Source organism: Phalacrocorax carbo, chromosome 4 (genome assembly GCF_963921805.1).
Source record: "Phalacrocorax carbo chromosome 4, bPhaCar2.1, whole genome shotgun sequence".
NCBI lineage: Eukaryota > Metazoa > Chordata > Aves > Suliformes > Phalacrocoracidae > Phalacrocorax > Phalacrocorax carbo.
The window spans coordinates 25,066,320-25,093,996 of NC_087516.1; the positions used below are offsets into that span (position 1 = coordinate 25,066,320).

General features: G+C 36.1%; 1 protein-coding gene across 1 annotated transcript; it reads left to right on the forward strand.

The window, feature by feature from the left end:
* The first annotated feature begins 4,497 nt into the window (after positions 1–4,497).
* Positions 4,498–24,258, forward strand: DTHD1 (death domain containing 1). Its single transcript, XM_064450787.1, has 10 exons — positions 4,498–4,768; positions 8,411–9,257; positions 9,746–10,076; positions 10,731–10,910; positions 11,736–11,980; positions 14,125–14,289; positions 14,868–15,157; positions 16,413–16,657; positions 23,318–23,375; positions 23,969–24,258. Exons 1-10 carry the CDS (start codon positions 4,498–4,500, stop codon positions 24,256–24,258), a joined length of 2,922 nt encoding a protein of 973 aa, XP_064306857.1.
* The last annotated feature ends 3,419 nt before the right edge of the window (positions 24,259–27,677 follow it).

The window sequence follows — 27,677 nt, forward strand, 5'->3', positions numbered from 1 at the left end:
TCCACTTCCTTTGTTATCAGCTATGCAACAGTGTTAAGGTATTCTGAAAAGAACATGTACATCTGCTAAATGATGACTGAATTTAAATGTATACTTTGATCCTTATTTTTCTAAATTTGTAATTTTGTTCCCCCTACGTCCAAGGCCACTATTTAATATGGATGTGAAAGCTCTCTTTTTTAAGGACTCTTTGAATAGTTACAGAATATAGTTAAAATTGAAAGTAACCCAGGAATAGGAATTGTTTTAAAACAAAATCGAGCGGAGAGCCAATTTTCTGCTTTGTTTTTTGCTGATGTAGTTTTGCTGAAGGGTAGGATCTGTCTTCAGAAAGGTGAAATTCAATGGAGAACTAAGCTCTGAGGATGAGGGCACAGCTCTTTTGTTATTAGTTCTTTCACACAAAATAAATAAATAAAAAAACAACCCAAGATGTGAAAAAATACAATCTAGTAACAATTCTACATTTATCACAGTTGCTCTTGCACCTTTATTTCTTACACATTGTCTCTTAGTTATTTTCATTTTCTTCCGTCTATATTATATTACCTACCCAGGCATAGGGCCCTATTTTGACAATCAGGTTGCAGGACACCTATGTCTTTTTTCCTGTGAGTCTGTTACTATAAGACTAATTAGGTGGTGCCGGTATGTAATGGCAAACATGATAGCTTGTGTCTTCATCCTACCCCTATGGGCCTGATTCTTTCTCAATTAAAGGATATATTTTAGGCAGGGATTTCCAGCAAGGCAGGGGACCCACAGTAGCCAAATTTGTGAGTTTCTTCTGATAAAATATCCCGGAACTGTTTTCCTTTGACTCTCTCTTTTTTGTGTGTCTTTATTTCTTCTGGTCAGGATTTTGCAGCCAAAGCTGAAAGAACAAACTATAGTTTTCCCTGTTAAAATTGACTCTGCTGGAAAATGAATATTGTCCTTATCAAGTCTGCTTATTCCTACTGTCTCTCAACCTCCTTTTTGTAGCTGGTGTGCTGCATAGTAAACCATCTCAGATAACTAATCCAGGCTGAATTTAACTTCACAAAAGTACGAGCTTAAAGAGATTGTAAAACTCCAGCATTAACTCTGTGATATAAGTTCTGTTTAAATAACCTTTGTACTAGATTCTTTATCATATTGCATTGAAAAGACTTCCTCTTTCACATGTCATCTATTGTAGTATCTTATTTTCTTTTTTGTACTAGATACTAATATAGGGAGTAGTATATTTTCAGAGAATATACACTCACTTTTCTGTAATATTTCTGAATGACTCATGTTATCTACTTCCTTTACCCTTCATGTTTTCCATTCATATTTTACTCATTTCAGCAACGTTTACTTTTACAATCTGCAGTTTTCAGAAAGCTTCAAACACGGCCTGGCTAATCCCCTGCGCTCACCAGGTGAGACTGGTCTGGGCCATGAAGCCCTATGGGTGCATAACCCTGAAAGGTACTACTACAATTGGATCTCTTTGGGCAAGAGATTCTGTCGAGTAAAAAATGACTTGTTCCCAAAGACTTTACAGCTATATTGTCTAATACCTGCCAGGATGGTACATAAACACAAGCCTTAAATCATAAGACTATTTACTAAATAGCATCAGAGATTAATAAATTTCACTTACATAATTTATCACCATTCTTCAGGTAAGGAGAAATTGGTGAATTAGTAGCAAATATCACAAAGAACAGGTTTTCATAGTCCAACACTGGGACTGAAATTATAACAGGGTGTGGGACCTATTTTTGCTTGATCAAAACTATGTTTTTGCTATACAAATAACTGAATTTAAAGACCTCTGACAACCTAACTATACATTCTCTTTACTACTGCTGAAGAGTAAAAAAGCTGGAAGAGTCAGCTGTTACTTGAGTGACCATTACTGGCTCATTTGCTGTCATGAGATCAGATATATAATCATGTGTTTAAAATTCAGATGCCTCCCAATAGCAGTGCTTATGTAGTAATTGTTTCAGTAAGAACATAGCTTGCCTAAGGACTGTTACAATAAATTCTTAAATAGACTACTCTATAATTACAGAACCTTATACCATGGAGTACTTAGTATTTTTACAAAAGCTTATTTGTTTGCATGTTTCACTCCTGTTTACAGAGCAGTATAAATTATTATCTCTAAGGCTTGAAATTGTTTCAGCTACCCATTAAAAAATCAGAATAGTTTCTCCTATTGGTTACGGTTCAGACAAATGTATTTTCTAAACTAACTAATGTCTTCTTTCAAGTATGCATAGACAATTTATAGAGACACAGTATATTAGCTGAAGCAGGAGGTAGTTACGTAGTTTTTTGACAAAAAACGCAATCAAGAATATAAATAAGTTCTTGTCATGTCTTCTAAAACTGTGTTTATAACAGTGTGTTGTAGTAGCTTCTCATAAACTCTACAACATTCAGTGAATAGCATATTCTGACAACAGGTCCATTTATTATTATCTATTTCATGCACAAAGGTTAATTTTTAAGAACCAGATCTACTTTTACCTTTATTCAAACTACTGTCCTTTTTCATAACTCACACCTGCACATCACTAATTGGTTTAGTCTGAAGTAATCTAGTCAAATACAAATATCGGAAAGAATCCAGAGCTGATGAATCCAGCTATACTACGGTTCGGGGAAAAATAGGGATTCACATCAAGAAGTTGGTCTATGCAATATGATACAATAAACATATGATAATGCATTTTTGCCCATCTTTTTTTTTTTCCCTCACACATCACAGAAATTTTGGGTAGGAAGGTGACATTTTTCACTTCCTGTACATGAAAGTATATGTTCTTCTCAGAGTTCCCTTTGTACTAGGAAAAAAAGGGAAAAATGTGGAGATGCTGGACCATCAGAAATGGTAAATAGGTTAATGATTCACATACCTTTTTCTGTTAGCTGTGCAGTGCACTCAGTGTGATGAAGCAGACTATAATGAGTCAAAAGGAACTTTCCTTTTGAGTTTAATAATTGCAGCTGGTTTCAGCTCATACGTTTGATTAAAGACACTTTTATATCCTTCATTGTTATTTTAACATTTATACGGTGCTTTACATCTTCAGAGCACTCTGCTGACATTACCTTATTAGTTCTTGCAATGCTTAGATGCACGTTTCAGCGTGTTTTTATATCACAGTCCCATTTTAATTGCTATTTAAATCTGCATCAATTATATTTCTAATGAACCGTAAAAAGGAATGTTTAATACCAAAGCCACTATACCAGCAATTTGTATAGTACATTTCTTAAACTCTAAAGTATTTTGGTGTATGTGATACTTCAGATTTAGCCCAGTACTGAACTCTGCTAATGAGGGTTTCAGGCCTGTCGTCCCCTAGCACAGCGCAATGAGAACTAGCATCAGTAAGAGAAGGTCAGTGCTGTTTTTCCACTTGTTTTCCATGCTATCCTGGTGAGACTTCTTTTCCTGAACTTGCTGGGTGAAATGGAAATCATTGCAAATACTATCATTGAGGTATCATTGCTCAAATTTCACCCACCGAAGACAATGAAGAGCACACGAGCCCTGTCAGGCACTGGCCCTGCTTCCTCCTAGGTTGCCTCCAGGAACACATGGTTACGAGCCCTTGTGAAAGCAGTGCTGCCCGCTTTCATGGTGGTACACCTGAGGACAGTCCTTTTTTCCCTGTGAGCCCCATATAGTCAACTCTTTCTGCCGCAGTGAACTTTAGTGAGTTCATGTTTTTCTTGTAAGTTTGCTCTCAACTTATAAAGTGTCAAGCAAAATTTCAGTCATTAATTATTTGAACTTTCAGCTGTACCTGGTTTTCCTTTACGTTTCTTTGCCTGTTACATAAACACACCCCAGAAAACACTGCAAGTTTCTTTAACTGTCTGTTGCTAATAAATAATTCTTGCTAGTCACAAAATTAGATTTGTAGATTTTTGTATTGCTAAAATCTACATATAATTCACATACATCATCCAGACTGCAGATCAGCTTGGACCCCTCCCACCTATTTGATGTTTCTGAACAAATGAAATACAATTGTCAAAAAATGGTGTCAAGTGACCTACAGCATTTAATGTTAGCTTGCAATGAAAACAATTCCTTGTTGTTGATGACTATATGAGTTCACAGTTAAGCTCGATTTCATAGGTAATGACCATTTACAACCACTGAAGTGAGAAACTGCTCAGAGCTCCTGACGTTTAAGTCAACTGAGTTACATAACCTCACTTAAAGGTATATGGTGTACATTGGCATCTCTTGGCAATCCTTGCCCCTAGTTACAGAAGAGCCACTCCTTTCTGTCACCTAGTAACTTTTTAATACTCAACATTAACTCAGCATTTCTAAGCTAGAGTTGTATTTGTCAGTGTGTGTGGAATACAGTACTTTAAAAAATTATGTTCAGGCTATAAACACTAAACAGTGTAGTAGTCTGAACCAAGGACAACACCTCGTGGAAGTGTTTGAGCAGAAAAAAAATTGTAATAGTATATTCTGAACATAAAATGGAAATGGCTGAAGGTAAGATTACACCTGCAGGCACATCAGGCCAAGTCCTGGAAAAAATCCGGCACCTAAACTTGCTAGCAAGAGATGTGCTTCTGAGAAGTGATCTGGATAATGAAGGTATAGGGGAGTATGTGCTTAGACTGATCTCTTTAACAAAACAGCTGAGCAGATCTCTTAGCCAGCAGCTGGAGAACGTTATGGAAAGTATTCAAGACACCTGCCACTTGCTGAGTGCTCTCCGTGACAAACACAAGGAATTGACTGCACGTCCAGGCAAGTATAGAGGGGCTTACCTGTAAAGATAATGGACTGGGTATATTGGATGCTGAGTTCTGCTGTGTTATGATGCTAAGGGACCTTACTTTTCATTTGTTAGTATTTCAGTATTTGGTCATTCATGAGACCAAATGAATTAATATTTCAACTGTTGTATTTTTGAGTCTATTACATGAGATTCAATGAGACTTGTAATTCTCATTATGTGAGAGGAAAATAGATATATAAAAATAAAATTAACTAAACAGGATTGTTTCCAAGTTTTATGTATATTATACTTTGGTGGATTTATCTTGACCAGACACCAGATGCTCACCCAGCAATTTACTCCCCCTCCTCAACAGGGCAGGAGGAGAAAATAAGACGACAAAGCTCATGGGTCAGTATAAAGCCAGGGAAATCACTTGCTGCTTACCATCATGGGCAAACTGGACTCCACTGAAGGAAAAAATTAATTTATTGCCAATTGAAATAGATTTGGGTAGTGTGAAACAAAGGCAAAAAATTAAAACAACATGTTTCCCCCAGCCATCCTTTCTTCCAGGTTCAGCTTCACTCCATTCCTGCCCCCTCTGCCGCCTCCTCGCCCAGCAGAGCCCAGGGGAATGGCGGTGGCAGTCAATCCATAACGGTTCCCCCCGCCACTCCTTCCTCCTCATAGTTTTCCCTGCTCCAGTGTGGGTGCTTCCCATGGCCCATAGCTCCTGTCAGGAAATCCTGGGCTTCCCACAGACTGCAGTTGCTTCAGGGAATATCCACCTGCTCTGGCACAGGGTCCTCCCTGGCCTGCAGGGTGGATATCTGCTCCAGGCTGTTCTCCCGCTGGCTGCAAGGCAATCTCCACTCCATGCCTGGAGCACCTCCCCTTCCTTCTCTGGCCTTGCTGTTTGCAGGGCTGTTTCCCACACTTTTTTCTTCACTCCTCACTTTTCTCTGGTGTTCTTGCCCTTTCTTAAATATGTTTTCACAGAGGCAGCAGCAGCTTTGCTGACAGGCTTAGCTCAGGCCTGCTGTGGGTGCGTTGTGGAGCCAGCTGTGTGAGGCATGGAGTGGCCCGAGGCCCCCCCTGCTGCCAGCACCTCTCCAAGTAAAACCAATATATATAGCCTACAGTGCTCTAAAAGTAGTAACATAAAAAGGTGACAATAAAAATAAGAAAGACTTGTGCCATCTTAGTGCACAGGTAAACATGTGGAATTCAATTTCTTGCATTTACAACAACAATGTGGATATAATAATGGTGTTATCTATTTTGAGGACCAAAACCAGATTTTATTCCTGAAAAAATGCAGGATCATTTTGTGACAAATGAAACAAACCCTTTCCTCAGAAACAACATCTTAATGAACATTCACCAAAGGAGAAAACTAGTATTTCTGCATTTAATAATGATCTAACAGCATGATGCATAACAGAGAAAGAGAGAGATTCCAGGCAGAAATCTTTAGCAATGCCCACGTTCATGAGTCTTTGTTCTAAAGACAGTTTATAAACTGTCTGCAATAACAGAAGAACATTTTTGTAAAAAAAGGACCTACTTTGAAGCTCCAAGATCAAGCCAACTTTGCCCTGTTGGCTTCATATGATTATTTTTTTTTGCAGATTTCTGAGAATTCAGTATCATTCTCCTTCCAAAAAGCTACTTTTCCTCATCTAACACTTTTCCATAAAACAGTCAGCAAAAAGGTTTTAAGACAGTTGCATATAAACTGCCACTGTACTCTAAAGCTGTGTTATGAAACATCAAAAAAGCATAGAAAGCAAAGTGTTAGAAAAGCAATAGTAGCTTATCTAATCAAAAGAGATAGTAAGCTTATTTCGAGGTTAACCTTGTAACAGAATGCAAAAAGTGTCTTTTCACATGACACAGTTGGGTAGTGTAAAGTTACAGGGCTTGGCTTTGGCTTTAAGCACTGCAGTACTAGAAAAGTCACATTCACTCTGTATGAACATGCCCTTGTTTTGAATGACCCTGTTAGCTTCAAACTTGAGTTTAGGGAAGTTGAAGGAGCTGTATGATTTGTTTTGGGGTTTTTGTTTTGTTCCAAGAATGCAAACTTCAGGCAGGAAACAGGTTAGTTTTGGCAGTTTTGCCGAGGCTTGAACTTTGCCTTGCAGAGAGACTGGGAAGAGGCCTTTTACAACCTCTTATGCGAACGAAGCTATGTTATTTCCAATCCTTTTATTTTATTTCTCAGCCCTGTTAAATTATTTAGAAGTTTTTCTTCTCTATTGTAAAAGTGCCCCTGGAAAAACAGCAGAACCTTAGAACAAACTTTTTTTTTTCTTTGAACTACCAGTGGAAAAAAATATATTAAAAATGTGTTTGCTGCATCTTTTTTCTTTTTTAATATAGTCAAAATCCAATAACAAGTCATTTGGGAACTGAGGAAGTATTGCAAAGGAATAATTTTTAAACTGAGTACAACAAGAAAAAAACCTTTCTCTTGAATTGTATACTCTTTGTACGTTTAAATTAATCCGATGCAAACAGAGATGAAAGTGAAAGGCCTATCTAGAACATATAACATCACGCATTGATGTGAGGACATTCTTACTCAATGAAATTATTTTCCAAGTTGAAAACTTTGAGTTAGTTATTTAGTTCATATGAAGTTACTGAAAAAAGTGAACGTAAGCCAGTGGTTTCCCACAAGACACATATCAGCCCTTTCTATTGTCCTTCCCTTGTGTGTCTGTCCCTTATAAGTGGAAAGCACACCATACTGTGTTTCATTCTGTAGAATTCTCTTATTTTTACAGACTTCCATTGGATTTAACCTGCAAAACAAAGATTTTCAGGATCTCATGCAGCAAACAGAAATAAGCAAGACATTTTCCAAGATGTTTGCAATATACCTAACTAATGAAGACTCAGTTCTAGTTGTAGAGATTGACAGCATAAGGTGAGGGGAGAACTGAAAGGAATACATCTGAAATCCTTGGAGAGAATATCTGGAAGGATTTCTAAGAAAAGGTGCAAGATAAGAAAAAATAAGGGATCATAAAATAAATAGATTAAAGATAAAATCTTACATGAATGTCACGTAGTGGTTGTGTGCTTTTTGTGCATCCTTCTTCACCAGGGGTTTTTGGTTATATGCAAGAGCAACCTCCACAATATAACTGCATGCTGCAAACTGCTGAACTTCAGTGCTGGTGTTTTTGTGTTATCCTCTATTCTCCATAGCAAAAATTCTCCATATGCTATTCTCCATAGCATATTTTATATTAAGCTCATGTATAACAGCTTTGTGAGAGACCCATGCATTAGAATCTTGCAGGATTCAATTTTAGGAAATATATATAATTAATGTTTAGCTTTAAAGCTCTTCCCAAATTGATTTGACTATTATTTACCAATTCCACACTTTAGACTGATTGTCATTAAGAATTTAGCTAGTGTCTGATCATTAGAAAGATGTTGATTAGAGTTGCCACAGCAGTTCTTTGACAAATACACAGTTGTACTGTGTTGTATTCAATTCTTCAGAAATTCATTCATATTGAATTGCAAATAATGCAAAAATACTAAATGAAAGCCAGAAAATACATTGTGCTTCATGTATTGGATGACACTATGGAATTAGGTGGAATTCATTAGGTATGTGGATAAAAGTTTTCATATTTTTTTGCTAGCTTTTAAGGAAAATTCAATTGGTTGCCTATTTTTTTCCTCAGAGTACAATGGAATTACAGATTGTCTGCAGAAAGTGAAGGATTATTTGATAAAGACAGTGTCACACCTTAAAGAGGCAGAAAATAAACTTTGTGCTGCTAGCTGCAGACAAGACGAGGATTCTCAGATCCAGACTGCGCAAAATGCTTATAGAGAAACAGACGTGTGTTCTTCTAGGGAAACAGATGTGTGTTGTTCTGAAGGAGAAGCAACAGAGTCTGTGCAAGCATCTTCTAGTCCCAGTCAGCAAGCCCAAAGAACTCCTTCCATGAACAAGACTGAAACTCAGAATGTTAATCAAATCCAGCCAAGTGAAACTAAAACTGTGGAAAAAGACATTGTTGCATCATTAGCTGAAAACGTATCTGCTCGAGAACAGGATGTTAGCAGAGAACCTCCAATGAAAAAGGAAAATGGTGAACACAGACTACTAATGAATTCTGTTACAGAGAAAAAAGATTGCAATGGCAGGAGTAAACCTCATAGACCTCCATCTAGCTCTGTTACTGAAAAGTCTCCAGAACTGGTTTTTCAAGATGCTGTTGGGAGCAGTGAGGAAGGCATTCTGTCTGGGACAGTGAAAGACATTGATGACAGAACTGTCATGAATCTTTTTGAACAGGAGAGAAAGGCAGTAGTCAAAGAATCTTCAAAAGGGGTAGAAAGTGAAGAATACAGACTGACAGAGCAAATGGAAGGCAGCAAAATGGAAACAAATAATGATATCTGTAGGAATGACCTATTGACCTTCACATCTTCAGCACAAAGATGTGAAGTACAAAAATCCAGGCACTGGATGAACAAAGAGTGAGCACATATTCTTGTTTTTAGGAACAGATATACATAAATATTGCTTATTAGCACACATATAAACATCTGTGGGCCCAGAAACTCAGTATGCATGTATTGAACAGCTGTGCTGGTCATGCACATAATAGCAGTTTACAGCTCAAGCATGCACAATGAAGATCTTCCATTTGGTCTAAAGTAAACTGTAACTTTCTATTTGATTGCATAGATTTATCTTTTTCTAATGCCAGAGAGGGACTGAGTCCCAGACAGTAAAGTCAATAATTCCCGAATTGTTAGAAATCAGTAGGAAAAGACCCCAATTAGTCACTTTTATGATAATTTGTAAGCTGTTCTGAAACAAGCGAAACGTAACATATACTCTTATGAATGATCTGCTTATGCTACAATATAGCACATCATTATAGTAAAGTATTTAATTAAAAATACAAGGCACCACCCCACCCAAAATACATATAATAATATTTTATATTCTTTTCCTCCAGATTTCTAGTGGAAGAGAGTGGCAAGAAGGAACGTGAAGTAGCTTGTTTCATTAAAGCCCCTGCAACTGCTCTGGAGAATCTTAAGTGTAAGATAGTCAATGATGCTAGTTCCTTGGTGGTGGCTGATTCTGAGGAGCTGGTCAGCAATGTCATCAGTATTGAATGCTCTGATTATGAGAAAACAACCCCTTTCCCTATCAACATTGCAATCCCATTTACTTCATGCTTCAGAGGAAATTATCGGGAGATTATGGTGAAGGTGACTGATGTGAACTTTCAATCAAACTACTTAACTCCTATTTGTTTGGAGGGATATCAAGGAAACCAGAAGGTTGGTAACCTCTCATCTAAGCATTGCAAAAACATCATCCCAGGTTCCCAGTTAAGCCTCTGTGGAGTTATACAAGTAAAGTTGCCATTATTAAGCCATATTGCCCAATACATAAGGTTAAATTGAACTTTTCTTCCTACTTTCTATTTGAAACCTAGTATTTAACAAGGCCCTTTTTTCACTTGTGATGTTAAGGCAAGTGCTTGTTCCTACAATACTAATGATTGAGCAATGGTTCATGATTTTTGTAAATAAGTGTAATATGTTGCATTATTTGATAAAAGTAAAAACTTAAGGGCAATTATTTTGCATTCAGAGAAGTAACACAATTCTGTGTATAAGAATACAAATTCCATCTCAGAGAAACGCAGGATGGTTCTTTATTTTAACTGCAGAAGAATTCCATTGGGCCAGATTCAACACCCAGTTTATGCGCTTATTTCATTTGACCCCAATCATACACAATAATATTAATGACATCGCACGATTAGAGATCACCAGATAATTGAGCATCCAAGTGGCAATAATATTCAATCTACTTTCATTTCACACTTTGCTCTGTAAATAATGTTGCCTTCTCAAAAAGCTAATCTGCTGTAGAATATAGCTTCCTTTCCTTCCCATGAGCTCTAACCCCACATTCTCTTTATGCAGGAAACCTTTGCGGAAGTGAAAATTTATCAGCTGGGTGTTTTTTCTGTGTTGTCATGCTTAAAAAAAGAAACCTTTACTGTCCCTAAGGTAGGACTCTTACAAAAGCTGAGTGTGGATTCTAGAATCTCTTTCTGTTACCCTCCAGAAACATTCAGTTCTCCAGCACCCATGCAGTTAAAGGTGAGCTTGAAATAACATATTTATGGAGCAAGTATTGTGTATCTGATCAGTTCTGAAGCAAGGATGCCAATAATGTTAAAAGGCAACCTGTTCTATTATTAGAAAAAGGGAAAAGTGCTTGTAGCTCTGCGACCTGCATACACAGCAAACGATTTCCTGTGAACTTTGTTAAAGCCACATGATATTGTCAGCAGTGAACATATCTCTAGCTGAAAAGAGCTGTCTACCTTTTTTTGATATACTTCAGAAAATACAGTTGTCTTCAACAATGACATAAGCATCAGCTCCAAACTTCAACTGCTTGGCCCAGTGTTTAAGTTAATGGAACAATTTTTCTCACCTGACTGTCACTTGTACCAGGCAGTGCAACAGAAGGTTTTGTCACCTCTTAGTCTTAGGCTGAGAATAATCTCAAAATCTGCTTCAGTTATAATGTGTTTCTCCCTTCCCCCATAAAAATATTGATACTGAGGTACAGAGAAGCTAAAATTAACAGTGAAAAAAATACAGATTTGAAAAATCTTAGAAAATTATCAAACTTGGGAGGGAAGTCGGGAATTTCAAAACTTGAACTCAAAGCAGGAACCAAACAGTCAAAATATTTTAGTAAAGGCTCCAGTTTTTGATGACTTTCAAGCACTCAGTTGTGCTTTGTATAAAATGCTGATATGTTGATTGGGTTGTTTCTGAGTTATAGAGAGGAGCCTAAAACTTCTGTGATAGTCTAATCCAATTCCAAAAGATAAATCAATTTGTTAAAAACAGGCATGTAAGAGAAGATTTATTAATTTGCAAATTAATTGTACAATTGCTTTCCCTATTTAGGTGCAGCCAATTGAACCATCATTGGTTTCCGCATTGAAAGCAAGACACAGTATGTACCACTCAGTGGTATCTACTAGTGTACTGGTTTATGCCCAGCACCCTTCAGCCCAACCATTTAACAGTTCAGTCACTATTACTCTACCCTGTCCTCCAAACCCAGAAAAAAAAAGGCAAGGAGAAGAGGCAGAACATGTGAGAGCCATTAGTGCTACAGTAAAGAGGGCTGCTACGGCATACCAGCCTCGGTAAGAACAACTTCACTACAAATTCAGTGTTTTCAAAACATCAAAATGAATTAATTTTAACAGTTGCTGATTAATAATTTTTTGTATTAAAAATGTATTAGTTCCTTAATACAGTCTGCTATACTGAGAGACATTGTTAGAAACCCTAGAGCAAATCCCCACAATTCTCATGCTACAGCTTTACCAGGAAAATTCATATGGCATTTGATGTATTATCTTTAAATATGCTGACCACTATATTTTAACAGGAGTCAGGATGAAAAATGCATGGATTTTTTCAGCAAGAAATGTTCAGCCATTTTCACCAAAGCCAAACATTGAACATAGAGAATAACCATGTCTCAAAACTGCTACAATCATAATTTTACTAGTCAGTGGTTTGGCTACCCTGGCCTTTGAATTTTTCTAATCTCTACTTCTACACAATCCAATGGCTACCTGAGTGAAAATTTATGACGCAATGGTTTGGAGTAAGTCAGTTTTGTAGTCACTGCTGCACTAAATAAAGGCCTAGATTTTTCCAATGCACTCACTGCAAAATTTCTAAAACTTAGACTTTTTGGAATATCTTTAAAAAGCATTACAACATAGGGACTCCTAAAAAAAACCTCTACATTTCAGTTGTTAACTGTAGGTTCAAAGACATTTATCCAGCATGCATACGAGGATATGGATAAAGATTTCTAGTGGAAAAAAAAAGCCAAAGAAGACCTCATCTATTTTGATAGCAAAATAGATGGTGTTTTTACCATCTCATGCAGGAAAAAAATTAATCTGAACTTACCATTTGATTGTTGTCCTTCCAGTTCTGCTACCATGGGCAACTCCAGGTTCAGAAAGGCTTTCTGCGATTTCTTTGTAGGGACTAGCCTGGGACAAGAGTCAGCTTTCAAGTACTTCTACTTTAGGTCATTAAAGAGTTAGCTTATTCCTACTGTGCTAAACATTATCTTTTTTAAAATTCATCCACATGCCAAGATTGTGATTGTCTTGAAAATAAGCAAGGTACAGATGGAGAAGGCAGACAATCTTCTAGTTTTCCATTTTTACAAAACTTCTCAGATCATGTTTTAAAGAGCTCTACATTCACACTGGTGTCTTAGACTAAACATCCATCTTTATTACAAACTTCAGATTTGGAAAGGGTGCCCGTGTCAATTTATAAGACATTCAAATTTCATATCCTGTACCAGAAGCATTTAATGGTGTTGCAGTACCTTCGTGGCATCTGTCCTTGTCTAAATGGCACTTTAGATTCTCAATCAAAGCACAACCATGAAAAGACCATGGCTTGATTGCTTATTTCTATACAAATTCCTTAGAAAATGATGCCAACATTGTCCTGTATTTGCACATAGGCTGAGGCTGTATGCTTGAGAAATGCTTAGGCTGTCCTGTGGAATATTTTCTTTTTTGGACGGTACATATGATGTGCATTTGAGGTGAATGGATTACTCACATCCCATTTTTAAAAATTGGTAAGGAGAGGTGTGTGTGATTGTTATGGGCTTCTGTAAAGAAAACCCTCATGTTTCATTCATTAGAAGAAATTAGCCAGAGCATGTCATGTCACAGTTGCTTCATTCTGAGTGTAATCACCTGATCTGAAGAGAAGCTACTTTTATTTTCTCTGTTGAAAGAGATAATGGATAGCAGTCATGTCTTATTTTCTAAATTCCTTTGTGGTTATTGAGTAAGATTCGCTTCTGGAAGAAAAGGTTGGCTGCTGGGTTTTGTTTTGGGTTTGGTTTTGTTGGTTTTTTTTTTTCTTTTTTTCTCAGATATCTACTTCCAGAGAATCTAAATCTTGATGAATGACTCAAGAACAATCCATAATAATTACTGTGCATGATAGTAAACGATACATTAATACAGAGTCATTTAGGTAGAAACCTTTTTTTTTTCCTTTTTGTCCCTTTCTGGAGAATTGAAAAAAAAACCCCCAAAAACTAAAACCTTTTAACAATTATATCACTGACGTACTCTGGACTATAGTTCCAGATGTAGGTTTTCAGTAAGGTGGAAAAACCACATGTAGCCATCAAGGAAAGCAAAAGAAAAAGCAGAGCTACAAATACAAGCTTACTCTTTCTAAGGATCTATTTTTCATTATATATTTTTCCTATAATTTCTTGGCTTTCCAGGGCTGTGAGTGCTTCTGTGAGAAAAAATGGGGAGAATCTCAGTGATACTTTGAAGTTATTAGGTCACAGAAACAGAGGAGAAGGGTGGAAGGTGTTTGATGATGTTATTATCCAGAATGCACGGAATGGGCTTGTATCATTTGAACTAAATGAGCATTTAGAAAGGTAATGTATGAATAATATAATAACATTTTATTTACTAAAATATTTGCTTTCAAGTATACAATCAATGGAAATTAGTGGAGTTAAGAAATCATTCACTATTAATTATTAACTTGCCAGCATCTCTTTCTTCCACTTTGCAATATAAGATCATTTAGTTTTGTTACTCCTAATTACAGGAAGTATAAATTTGTTTAAATATTTTTTGATCTATAGACTGTACACAATGTAATATATACAAAACTTGAAACAGGAAATGCAGATATTAATCTTAATTTAAAAATGTAATTTCGCTCTCTAACTAAAAAACAATTATTTTTTATTCCTTATTAGGAAATTTTCTCTTACTTTCATCTAAAATTTGTGTATATTTGAAATCATAGAGAGTCAATATACTCTACACTATGGAAGCATACAAATTTCTACCCTTTCATGTGCTGGAAACAAGAATAAAAAGGAGGTAGCAAAAGGTTCATTGGAGACTGAGCCCTGTATTATTTTATATAATAAACTGTTAGCAGTTGATAAAATGATTTAAGCTAGAGCTATTTATTTTCTTGCTTTCTTTTTTTTTAATACAGCTTTGTGGTCATTCGCTTTTCATTCCTCTTGGACAACACGTATCTCCTCCTCTTTGCTCAGGCTCTGGAAGAAGCTGTTTGTAGCACAATGGCTAATGTGATACTATATCGGAAAAGAGAAAACCCATATAAAATAGTAGTTTTGCTATCTCCATCCAAAGAATTGAGCTGCGAACTTCAAAATCTCCATGAGGAGGGCTACTTTGGTCCCCCAGAACCTACGCAGCAGTTCCCATTAAGAGAAGGAGAGCAGATTCATTTTACATTTAGAGGCAATATTTTTGCTTCAGGTAAGGTAATTAATTCATGCATCTGGATGAACAATATCAATCACCTCAGCTATTCAGAAACACTGTATGTGAGCATTAGTAGATTGTGGTTAGTCACAGCACATTTAGTTATTTCAGTGTTTTATTTCTTTTAAAAGATATGTGCATGGAGCTACATGTGAAACTGCTCCAACTGAAAAATAAAATGCACTATTTGAACAAGGTCCTGAGCAACCTGCTCTAGGTGACCCTGCTTTAAGCAGAACAAGATGGTCTTCAGAGATCTCTTCCAACCTCTGCCATTCTGTGAAACCCGGTCCCTTGGTATTTTATTTTTCACTTCAAAAGGGCAGGATTCCATCAATGGCTTTTTAACATAAGGCATATTTCATAGAATTAAACAGATTCTGAACAAAATGAAACAGTCTGCTATTTTATCTGTGTAGATTCACTTAAAGTGATCAACATTAAACATTGAAATCCAGTGCAAAATGTTGCTTTTGTGAGCTGCATTGTGAATTGAGTTGATGAGAGAGTTGTTATGCAGTTTCCATCAGCAGCCTCAAAAATTCCATGCAGTGGCCGCCACCATTCAGAGATTTGCTTAAAGGGAAAAGAGATAAGAAGCCTCAGGAAAGTTTAATCCAAAATTAGATATATTCTTTCTGTCAGTTTTGGAAAGAACATATAAAAATATATTTGGCCCTCTGAACATTTTGTACATAAACTCTCCCATTCAAAACTCCTAAAGAAAGGATTATTCTTTACAAAGAGAAGTCTCTAGCCCCTAAGGACTGCCTGCTCGTATATGCAAAGGATAGTGTTACATCAATCAAAACTGAAATACAAATCCTAAAAATTCACCTACTTCTCTACCTCCATTCATTTTGTTGTTACAGATAGACAGATATCCATTCTGAATAAATGGAAAGCATATACTTCCATTCACAGCAACGTGGTTTTTTTTTTTTCTCTCCTTGTTATGTACTTTATCCCCTTGTGTGTTCCTTACTTTTAAACTTGTAGCACAGCCACACCACTTAGACCTTATGCCAACAATTCAGGGGCTAAGAAAGGTAACTATGAAGACATTACAACTACTGAAGCAGGCTGGCAGGAATGTTTGAACTTCAGATGTTCAATATAAAGTAATAATAATGATAAAGAACAATGAAATGTTATGTGATTAGCTCTATTTGACTCACCCTAATGAATTATTTTAGATGCCAAGCATCTAAATACAGCCTAAAAAAATTTCTTTTTTAATGTACTGCAGAGAATGGAAAAGATTTTGGAAAAGTCTACAGGCTGATTTTTCATTCACAAAGAAAACCCAGGCTGGAGCTCCAAATTAAAGAAGTGGATGAATTTGGTAACTACAGTTCACCTCATTACAAAGGAACAGCAGTGTTTTATAAAATTACCAGAGAGATGATAACCAAGAAATGGGAACAACCCTTGCCATATGGTGAATATCACCACCAGTCTCCACTATGTAAATTAGCACTAACGTTGCCTAAGGTAGGTTTCTCATTTGATAATGTTAGAGATCCCTCCCTTTTTTCCTTACCACATATTTATTAGGCAAAAGGATCTTGGTATGATTTTTGCTTTACAGATACACACAGGAGTCTCTCATGGAGCAGTTCTGATCCATCAGCAATGTACAAACACCCTCAGAATGTCTTTTAGTGGGTGGGAGGGACCCTCATCCAAGCACGAGCAGAAAAAAATGTTGAGTAGAACCCACCCGCTCTCACCCGTTTGCTCTCCCCAAATGGTATGGCCCTGAGAAATTATTGGTTAAATTTCAGTTATGTACTTCTTATGTCCTTGTCTTGGAAGTGCAGAATTGCAAACTAGAGGACCATTAAATGGTTCACGTAACCTATCTTTCTCCTATCACCTGAGTCGTCTCCTATTATGCCTGATAAGCCTCTGCAATACAGCCATACGGGCAATTATGTCCATCTCTGGTGAAAGCTATTGCTACCTAAATTAATCTTTAATATTCCTGCAATGAAATCTCATTGTAATATTTTCAAAGAGCCTAGGTATCAGTACCCTATATTGTACAAAATGCTGCTGCTAGACTACTGCTATCAAATTTGCATACATTTTAATGTCAACTTATGTACAGTAGCACTTGGTCTAAATCTCTAGTAACAAGCAGTAGCATCTCTCTCTTTTTGAATTTAATTGACTTCACTCTTCCTTAACCTATGACCTGCAAATACATGTTTTATTTTGTAAGCATACCTCTTGATTTCTGTCTCATCTCCATTCTCTCAAGTAAAAATTAAGAACAATTAACTGCAGAAGATTTTAGGAGGAGATCTCTCTTAGTGACAAACTCCATATCAAGTGTAAGTTTTCTTTTGAGAATCACATGCTTTCAAGCACTTTGCTTTTCCACAGGGCTAGTATTCTGTGTGGAGTATTCACAGAGAGGGAAATGCAAACTCTTGAGGTCCAGTGAGATGATTTAAAAAAAGAAAAATCTGTGGCACACCCTAGGCATCAGTTAGTTTTCTTCCATCCACCTGCCTAGCTTCCATCCCATTTTTCCACTTTATTTAATATTACCGTGCAATAAGAACAAGATTTAAAGGATTGAACTGCATTTATATTAAACCAGAAAGGTAATTATAAAGTGTCTTAGATTTGGGTTGGCATATATGGCCTACTGCTATACATATTCATCCTTAAATGTTCTATTTGGACTTTTCAAAACAAATATTTCTGACTACCCCTTTTCTCATACTAAATTTAAGGCCGTGTTTCCTCTTTCCCAGTGTGGCTGAGATCTTGAAGTCTGGTCAGTCTGTATAAGTGCGTGAGAATATATAATATATATGGGTACACAGTAGCACACAGGCAGCCTACTCATTTAAATGGAATTAGATGGAGGAACTGTATAACAAGATCATTGCTGATAAATTAGAAATTAAATCAAACCTCAGGAATGGTGATAGCCTTTGGGAATATTTTCTCTAAATCTATTTTTTGAATAGTGGCTTTACTTTTAACAGAATCAGTTCAAGCACAGAGGACCCAAGGTCGATGCACAAAAAGTCTGCTTAGAGAGACTCAGTTATTATATCACTTCAGAAAACGTGTGTTGCAGCATCTTGCAAATAATTTTTCTTTTGCTTCTGGTAAACGTATTTTAAAGGGTGCATTTCAAAGGAGTCAGAATCTTCATTAAATGCAAATATTAGACCAAAATGCTTGAAAACATTTGCATTTTGATAACTTTTTCATTACATGACTTGTATTTTCTGTTGTACACAGAATGAAATGTCTCTCTCTAGGATGAAGAATAGCATCAAAATAACATCTTCCCTTACGTTGCAATTCATCTTAGTAAAAAAAATTTATACCTTGCTGTATTTGGTGAACTTTCCTACATTTTGATCTATCTTCCATCCATCCAGTGTAATAATTTAAAATTCATAATGATTAAAGTCAGATTTTTTTAGTAGAGAAGAAATATTCCTTAATAATTTAGCTAGTTCAGTTATCATCCTTTTGAAGCATTATAAAACATCAATGAAGCTTATTATTTCACTTTAGTGTATAATTAATAAATTAAATACAATGTACCTTACTATTGGTATATAAATACAGGAGGCAAATGGGAATTTCACCCACACCATCATCTAGTGGTATGTAACATCAATTAACACAGTTATAATGTTCTTCACTCTTTTGCTCTTCCTACCTTCTTCCAGCCAAGCATATCTTGAATTCTGTACTGAACAAACTCACAGAGACTTTAAGAACAAAAGAAATTGTCTTTTTTCTTTTTCTTGGCTGAAAGATAGGGAAAGAAGAGTAGGGAAAAGCAGTTGGTTTTCTCAATGAAAAATTATTACTAGTAAAGTCCCACACAGATCCATGCTAACATATTCTCAGAAACTTGTGAATAATTAAATGGAAAGTCTGATGACAGTACAAAATATTCAGAGTACTAAAGCTGTCTGTGAAGAATCACAAAATATAATGATACTGAATGACTAGAAAATAAACTAGATAATGTAGATGCCAGTAAGTGTTTTCTTGGGGTGGAAGTACCTATCTAATTGTATACTGGTAGACTGTAAATTACCTATTACCACTTAAAAAAGAAATATTTTGTCATTTTGCTCTCTGAAAATTTCCAGAGCATTCAGCAGCAAAAGGTAAATGGAATGTTCTAAATGATTAGACAACAAAATGGAAACAAGATTATGCCATGTAACTATAAGGCATCCATATCATGAGTGCACTCTGCAGTCCTGGTCATAGAGCTTAGAAAGAGGACTTGGAAGAGGACAGAGAGAAGGTGGTCAGAAACATGGAGTGGTTCCAGGCAGAGAGACCATGCATTGAAGACAATACTTCAGGCAGTTTTTGTAAAAGTTGAAATATTGTGTACACTTATGAATATTATGGAGGAGCTGAAAAAGGAATAATTATATCCCCTTTTGCACGATATAAGAACAATTATATTGGTTAGTCACGGGTGTAATCAATAATATAAAACAATGTACTTTTTACATACAAAAATAATCAAAAGGTGAACTCATTTTCACAGGATATTTGCAGTTTGAGCTAGAAAAGGAATTGACTGGCAGAGAGACAGACCATATATTAAACATAATGATCCAGATGCAATTAAATGCTAGAGTAATGACAAGGAAATTCTAACTACTTACCATATCTTACAGTGTGTTCTAAAATTATTAACAGTGATGGAAGCACTGACAGCAAAAACTAATATAAGAACTTTATCCTGGTTTTACTGTCTATGATCTGATCAACAAATTTTAATCAGATATGTGTTCACATTTAGATGGGCTTTCTAATGAATAAAACGAATAGAAGGAAATAGTTAAAATTGGATAAGAAAACACAGTCATGGAGAAATTTAATGCACTAATTATACAACCAACTACACCAACCATCTGTCAAATGCAACTGCTATTTACCACTTCATTAAAGTACAAGTCTTGTGTTAATATTCATATAATATGAACCGAGACTGGCACTGTCCATAATTAGTCATATGCTGATGCTATTAATATATATTGCCAAAGCATCCAGAACTATCTGACCACATTCCTGTGTGTAGACATACACCCAAGCAATGACCCTTCAATTTTGCTAGTTTCTATCACATGTATACTGCTACAGTACAGCAATTAAGCTGCCACAAATCTCAAAAGTATATTAAATTATAATGCTTAGGTTTGTATCTGGCCTATTGATAATGCTGTGCTGTGTACAGTGTTGCTCACACTAACACAGCTGCTTACAGAGTTCCAGTTGTCACAGTAAGGCTCTCCTGTCTTAACTGTGAATTAGGCGACTCTAAACTAGCATTGTTGATGGACTTCTCACTTGCTCCCAGTATGCTGGGGGAGCCTTTCGTGGTTTGGGAATAAAAATCCCTGAAATAGCAGTAAATGCAGGGTAGAGAACAGCAAAGACTATTTACATTTCTACTACTTTGTTGAGTTAATAAGTATCTTCAGTTTAATTTAAACATGTTAAGGGATTAGTTTTAATACACATGAGATCACAAATACTCAGTGTTGGCAGTAACAATAGAAATTTTCTCTACAAAACGAAATGAAGTTTGGGCTTTTTTTTTTTTTTTTTTTTTTTTCCTTTTGCCAGATGATGGAGTTAGTACCATCCACAATGCCTGGTCTTGATTGTGACAAAGACAGATGGGATCTTTTTAAGGCAACCATTCTGACTACATTTTTACATTTTCACTCATTTCTTTAAAATTCCTGCCTAAATTTTTCTTGAATTGTGGATGTGTGTTATATGTACATGCCATATTATCCACTGTCTGACAAATATATTTCTGACAGTGGTCAAAGCAGTGGTTGTTTACTTTGTATGTAACCCGTCACATCAGTTTTTAGTTTAAGCATGCTACCTTTGTACAGAAGTAAGCTGATCTTCACTAACAATTCCTGTTATGGAGCTTTCATTTCCTCAGCATGGAAAACACTGGTTGGTCAAACCTGTTATTTTCAGCACAAGTTGAATACAGTGGATTAGGTTCTGATGTCAAGTATGTGAGTGCATATCAGTAATATTTCTACTGATTTCAAAGCAGTTGTATTTATGTGAAACTGGGCTAAAGAGTTTAAAAGGTTAATTTCTCCTTTTCTGTCTGTCCTGTTTGATATGCTAGTAGAGTCTGGTCATGTCTCAGAGGTCCATTTGACAGAGCACTTCAGTATTGCTGGCTGAAATCAGAGCGCTTTGCAAAAAGACATTGTTGTAATACATACAAGCATTATCAAATTACTATTCTGCTGAAGTTTTATGTCTAATGACTGTCTAACAGCAAAATAGCATGTGATCCTCTGCTTTAGAAAGGCAGTTGCTTAGCTAATTGAAGGGCCTTCCAGACTAGAAAACTGCTTTGACTGCTAAGAGTATTTTACTTATGCTGTCAACCAGAACAGTGGGGCCACATGCCAGTGCAGCTGAACCGTGGGTGAATTTAGCGCTTCACCACAGATATTTAATCTTTAAAGGCAGATTTAATGTTTTGGATCTAATGCATTGTATATTATTACACTGTTTCTAGACAATATTCATTTTCAATTCTTCTCATTTTTACTACTATTTTAACATTAAGTAGCATAAAGTGGTTCAGATTAAAGTCAATGCACGGGTAATTGAGTTCATCTACAATAACTTTGAAAATCTCATACAGACCTTTGAGGTGCTAAATTCTCATTAATGAATGAAAATAAGTTTAAATATAAATGCATAATTAAACGAAGCCAAAGGAGGCTGAGTCTTGGAAGAAAAACAATGCCCCCTTCTGGAAGAGCTTTATATTTCCCTTGTTTTGAGGGCTTTTTTTAGCCATGTTATGCCATCTTCACACTAGGGCACGTCCAAGACAAGGCAGATTCAGATCTCAAGATGAGTACAGCACAGGATGGTTTTGCACTGCCAAGCAGTGCATACAGTGTGCATCCTGTGCACACTGAAACCCCCTACCAAGATGGCTGCCTGATGAAAAGTTGTTTATTTCACAGGTGAATTGGTAACAGTTATGAATATATTGACCTTTTGGACGTGTAGTTCAGTACGTATGAAGCACTCCAAATATTGAACAATATATGAAGTCTGTATTATAAAAGTATTTAAGATAAGCTCAGCAAGGCTCAGTATGCCCAGCAGTAAAAGGAGAGTAATTTATCCAGCCAGAGTTTCATGCTCTTAATTCACAAATGGAAAAAGAAGCTCAGAGAATAAATCTGGAACACGTCTCACAGGGAAAGCTGTGCATAAACAGCCAGGTAATAAAACTGACTGTGTGTGACAAAAGTAACATTAGCACTAAAAGAGGACAATTACAGCTTTTAACAAAAAAAAAAAAGAGCTGAACTTCACTTGATACAAATTAATATCTTATTGTGCTCAGGGCTTATGTAAGTAATTTCTTGTTCTCTATGGAGTAGGAAACGAGTAAAGCCCACAAGACTGTCCTCCTTCTCAGTCGTAGGGAAAAAGGACAAAGTATTTTTTTTCTTTCTCTCCAGTGTTCAGAGGAAGAAACAGGAAGAACTCCACTCTCTAATGGAACTTGACTTTTGAATTCTGATTATTATTAGTGATTTATAATTAAAAGTTGAACCATGTAAACAAAATAACTATAGCTACAAACATAGTATGATTTCTAGACCTTACTATAGCTCTGCATACCTACAAACCTATAAATTTTCCTTGAAAGAGTCTGGTATGCCCACAGCTGTAATAAGAACACAGAGACAGCCAAGGCAAAGCTACTGCAGTATTCGAAATTTCGAAATTATAATCCACTTCATGTACAAAGGTTCTATACAGATTTTCTATACACCCAGTTTATATACACCAGTCATGCCATAATGCTTCTAATCAAACATTTATAAAATTGCATAGATTATAAACTTTTTAATAAGATGCAATAAACATCCATTTGGTGTAAACAGACTTAGTTTCATTATTTTAAAGCTGTATACTGATTTTTACCTGCTGATGGCGTTAACTGGTTTTTAATAATGACACAAATCATCTATGTAGGTAGGACCTATCTTAAATGCTGATTTACTGCAATCCACTCCATCCTCCCTTAGTGATTTAGTAATTTCTCTTTCCTTCACACATTTTCTTTGATAGTATGAAAAGCTGATCAATCGTCCACGAAGCACAAAAAGAATTTCTTCTGAGTCATCGGGTAAGAGCGCATACATAATATATTAACGTCAATATAAATAATAGTTATATTTGCTATTTACTTTTTTTAAATGCCAAGATTTGTTTCAGCTGTAACTGACATTTTTAAATGCCATATTCATGAACCGAAGTAGTTAATGTGTTAAAAGATATTATTCAAAGGAAAAAAAAGTGATCTGTTTACCATGAAATGCAAAAGCTCTTGTAAGTTAATGTTGTGGTGGGGTGTTTGAGCAGCATAAATTTTTCTGTATAAGGAGATTCACTTTGTACTGGAAAGCTCCAGTATAAGTTATGTATTAGTCATAGCAAATGCCCAAACGGTTTTATTTTATTGCTAGCTTTCCCCAGGCAGTTCCAAAAGTTATAGATCATTGATGAATCTCCTCTTGACTAAATTGACTTCATGTCTCAGTGCAGTTACCAAAAATTACATCAGAAATAAGAAGTGATGATGTTTTCATTAAAGACCAAGCCATATTTAGTTGGGGAGTTCACCTACTGAGCCTCCAGCTTTAGAAAGCTTTTCAAAAAAAAGAAAGATTTACACAGCAGAAGAATAATGCTCTTAATTTACTGATTTTTGCCCTTCAGAGGCCCTATGGGACAACTTGCTATATTGGCTTGCAGAAGAGCTTGCAGAAGATAATACATCATTGCTTGCTTTATGCTTACCTGTTCGGCGGAGCATGCTTCAGCTTGTTAAGCTGAAGTGCCCTGATAATTTAACACAACAGATCTATGAGCTGCTTTGCTGCTGGAAAAAGACCCTTCCAAGGTCAGCTGATAAACAGCAGCTCCTGTCTCACTATTTGCGGAAGAGTGGCAGAAGTGATCTTTCAGAAGAACTTCATTTTAAGTGGCAAAATAAAGTGTTCACTTGACAGAATCACTGGCAACTAACAGCCCATTTCTCTTCTTTTTTTGTTGAAAGGTGTGAATATTACTGTGATATCTTTGGATGAATGAGTGACAGGGATACCAGTCAGGGATCATACTGCTTATTTATATGTTATTTTGAACCCCTTTACTAAAGCAAAGTAAAATAGCAATGTCCTTGCTTGCTGAAAGTGAACATTTCTCCTGTGGAAAAGTGAGATACTGAAAATATAGGTATGAAGGATTATGGACTGGTCTGCATAGGTTTCTAAGGATTTTAATTGTTTGCACATACCATACTCAGTTGACATAGAATCATATTTCTACATTCTTTAAACACTAGGAATTATTCACTACACTTTCTCAAACTTTTATGAATCATTCCATGATATATGGAATACTTTACATCCAGTAGTAATAGCTATCAGATTCTTCAGAGAAAAGCATAACAGATCATTATAATGCACAGACAGAGGAAATTTTTTCTTACTTTCAAGTTTGTTAGTAATTAATCTTGACTTTTATATTCTCAGTGAATATTTTTTATCCTTGTGAATGTCATATCAGATTTCACTGTTACCATATGCAAATATCTAATCTGTTTCCAGAATTTACCAGATTTGATGCCTCACTTTTATCTGTCATGGTACTGCTTTTTCTTTTTCAGGTTACCATCAAATTTGGAAATAGGGGTATTTCTTCATGTAAGTTTTAAGTTGTAGTGCCTTGAAATTTGCTTGCTTATACTGGGTTCTTGTACTGAAGGTATAGATAGTATACCAGGCGTATTTGTAACATTCCTTAGCCATGTATTTTAATCTTTAAAAACTCATTTCTTTCTAGAATGCTAAGTAAAACTAACCTGATTTTTATAAGTCAGAGCAATAGCAGGGTTGGACTTTTATAAATGTGTTTCTACTGAAATAATATTCTAATTAAGAGTCTTCTGTTAGTTGCTGCTATATTGCAATCCACCTCATACAACACACCACAAATTTCTCTAAAAGGTGAACTTTGAAATTTCTGTTAAAGGCTCAACATAGCTGGAAAGTGACAGTGGATCACAAAATATTGGGAGAAAGCTGACTGCTTGGTATTTACACATACAAGTATCAATTTGTGACTACACAGGCTGTCACATCTGTGCGGTTTCCCTACTGCTCTAACCATGAGCAATAGATGCAGCTCTTTCTTCAAGTCCACATGTGCATAATTATTTTTTATTTACTGTTATTGTTCTGGATTCAATGCACCAATTATTTTCCTCTTTTAAACCCACCACCATCACTTTAATAATATAATATAAACTTTAAATGTTAATTAAATCTAAAAGTTATTAATATAAACTTTATTAATATTTAGACTATATAGAATCCCTGTATGTCTTGCTGACAAATCTTAATTGTGCTGCAGGCTTAGCAGGTACTGTCACAATGTATGTATATTATGATCATGCTTCTATGTATGATGGTACTACAAATAATACTGGAAATATTGCAACAAATTGGACTTCATTTTTCCATCTAAATTAGTATTTTAATACAACTACCATCATTCTGCCACAAGATGGCCTCTGTGTCTAAGAAAAACATAATGCCTTTATTTTACATGCTGAAAAATATGTGAAATATGTGAAATATTTTCATTGCTAAAACTAGAAGCCATCTATAAAGAGCTATTGTACAGTATCATTAACTTTAGTGCAAAGCAGCAAGAATTGTGGGCTTTTCAGTAGCATCTATACAATAGGAACAACTGCATTCAGCCTCCTCCTAGGAATTTGAGATTATTTCAGCTCCTGGAAGAGCATGGGTAGCATTGAGCACACACTTTCTCAGCTCACAACAACATTTTAACAGAAAAGCATATTTAAAATGCACATTTTAACAAATATTTATATAAACAAGTCATGCAAAGCAAACATGCTTATGCCTGCCCACTTTGTTTCTTTTGCTCTACCAGGTGTCCACGGAAGCACCCTCTTTCTCTAGGTCTCCCTGACCCCAGGGACTCCTAGCAGGAAAAGGGACTATGGGGGGTTTCCCTTGGTGGTAGGCCTCAACCAACAGGTTTATATACAGATAAATTTTTTATTCCAATTTTTTTGTCAGAGAAGAGGTTCTTCCCCCTCTGAAGTTCACAGTCCGTAAATAAAACAGGTTTTAGACCAAAATATGGCCTTCTATGCAACAAAACAATGACAACGGCAGCAACTAGACCCCAAATTATAGCTCTTTCTGGCTAAAGTAAATTAAAATTAAGTTGTAGCAGAAGCCAGAGACCTTGTTGAAAAGAGAGGAGCAATGGAACATCAACAGAGACAGCTCTCAGTCCTTGCGGAAGGATGTGTATTTGACTATTCTGCTTCTTTCTAAACAGCAAATGCCAGTCACAGACTGATATGACTGGACTATTGCTGTGGAAAATCCAATTTCTTATCTAGCATCAAAGCTGTCATTTGCTTTTCATTCAATCAAATATTGTCTCCTAATGAAAGGGTTCCCTTGGTGAGATTCAGACTCTCTGAACTGAAATCAAAATGTAGAGAAGAATGCAGTCTATATGGGACAAATCTGCTCTGTGCTACATGTTTTTATTGGCTGTAAAAAATACGCAGCACTGAGAGCAAAATACGAGCTTTATTGCTTAGAATGGGTATGCTTTCTACCCCTAAATACAAGGTGATGCTGCATATTTCTGCGAAACGGTGAAGGCAACTGAACAGAAAATGAGTTAAGATGGGAAGCCAGTTGCTCATAAAGAAACCACCTAAACAACTATAATTTGGCTGACTGAATACAAAAGCTAATTACTTAAACACTGAACAGTTAAGCAGAAAAGAAGGGAAGGAACACACATGTTCCTTTTGTGGCATTGTTACAGGGTGTGTTGCCAACTGTATCTGAGACTGATGAAGTGCAAAGGTATAAAAGCAGACTTTGCATATTCAACATTTAAAATACAAATTCTCTTTACTTAGTGAAACAGCACTCCATAAGCAGGATCAGTAAGCTGTTGAATACAACAGATGGCTTTAATGAAAATTGAAGATGGCATTTAATCAATATCCCATCCAAGCCCTTTGCAAAAATGAGTTGTTTTATCCTTTCAGTAGTCCTGGGATAAGTACTGTTTTCATAGAAATAACTATCTGTAGCAAAGTCATCTTCAAGCACGAGAGTCTCAGCTTCAAAGCTGCTCCCAAGCAAAGTGGGAGGGAGCTGACATGCAGAGCTGTTTGGTGAGAGAGCCTCAGTAGAGGCTCCTTCCAGCTCTTAACAACTCATTTCAGTGAGCTGGTCTTAAGTGCAGTAAGCTAAAGCCCTGAGAAAGGGCAGGGGCACTCAGGAACCACTCCTTTATTTCCATATAATCTTTACTCTAGGACAAAAAGTCCTTGAGCATCTCTGGTGCATCTCAAAAG

Bases quoted from the DNA above. Each gene is read 5' to 3' on its own strand.
- DTHD1 (XM_064450787.1), top strand. From the start codon at position 4,498: ATGGCTGAAGGTAAGATTACACCTGCAGGCACATCAGGCCAAGTCCTG. The intron at 10,077-10,730 runs GTTGGTAACCTC...CTCTTTATGCAG, and splicing joins GATATCAAGGAAACCAGAAG to GAAACCTTTGCGGAAGTGAA. The intron at 10,911-11,735 runs GTGAGCTTGAAA...TTCCCTATTTAG, and splicing joins CAGCACCCATGCAGTTAAAG to GTGCAGCCAATTGAACCATC.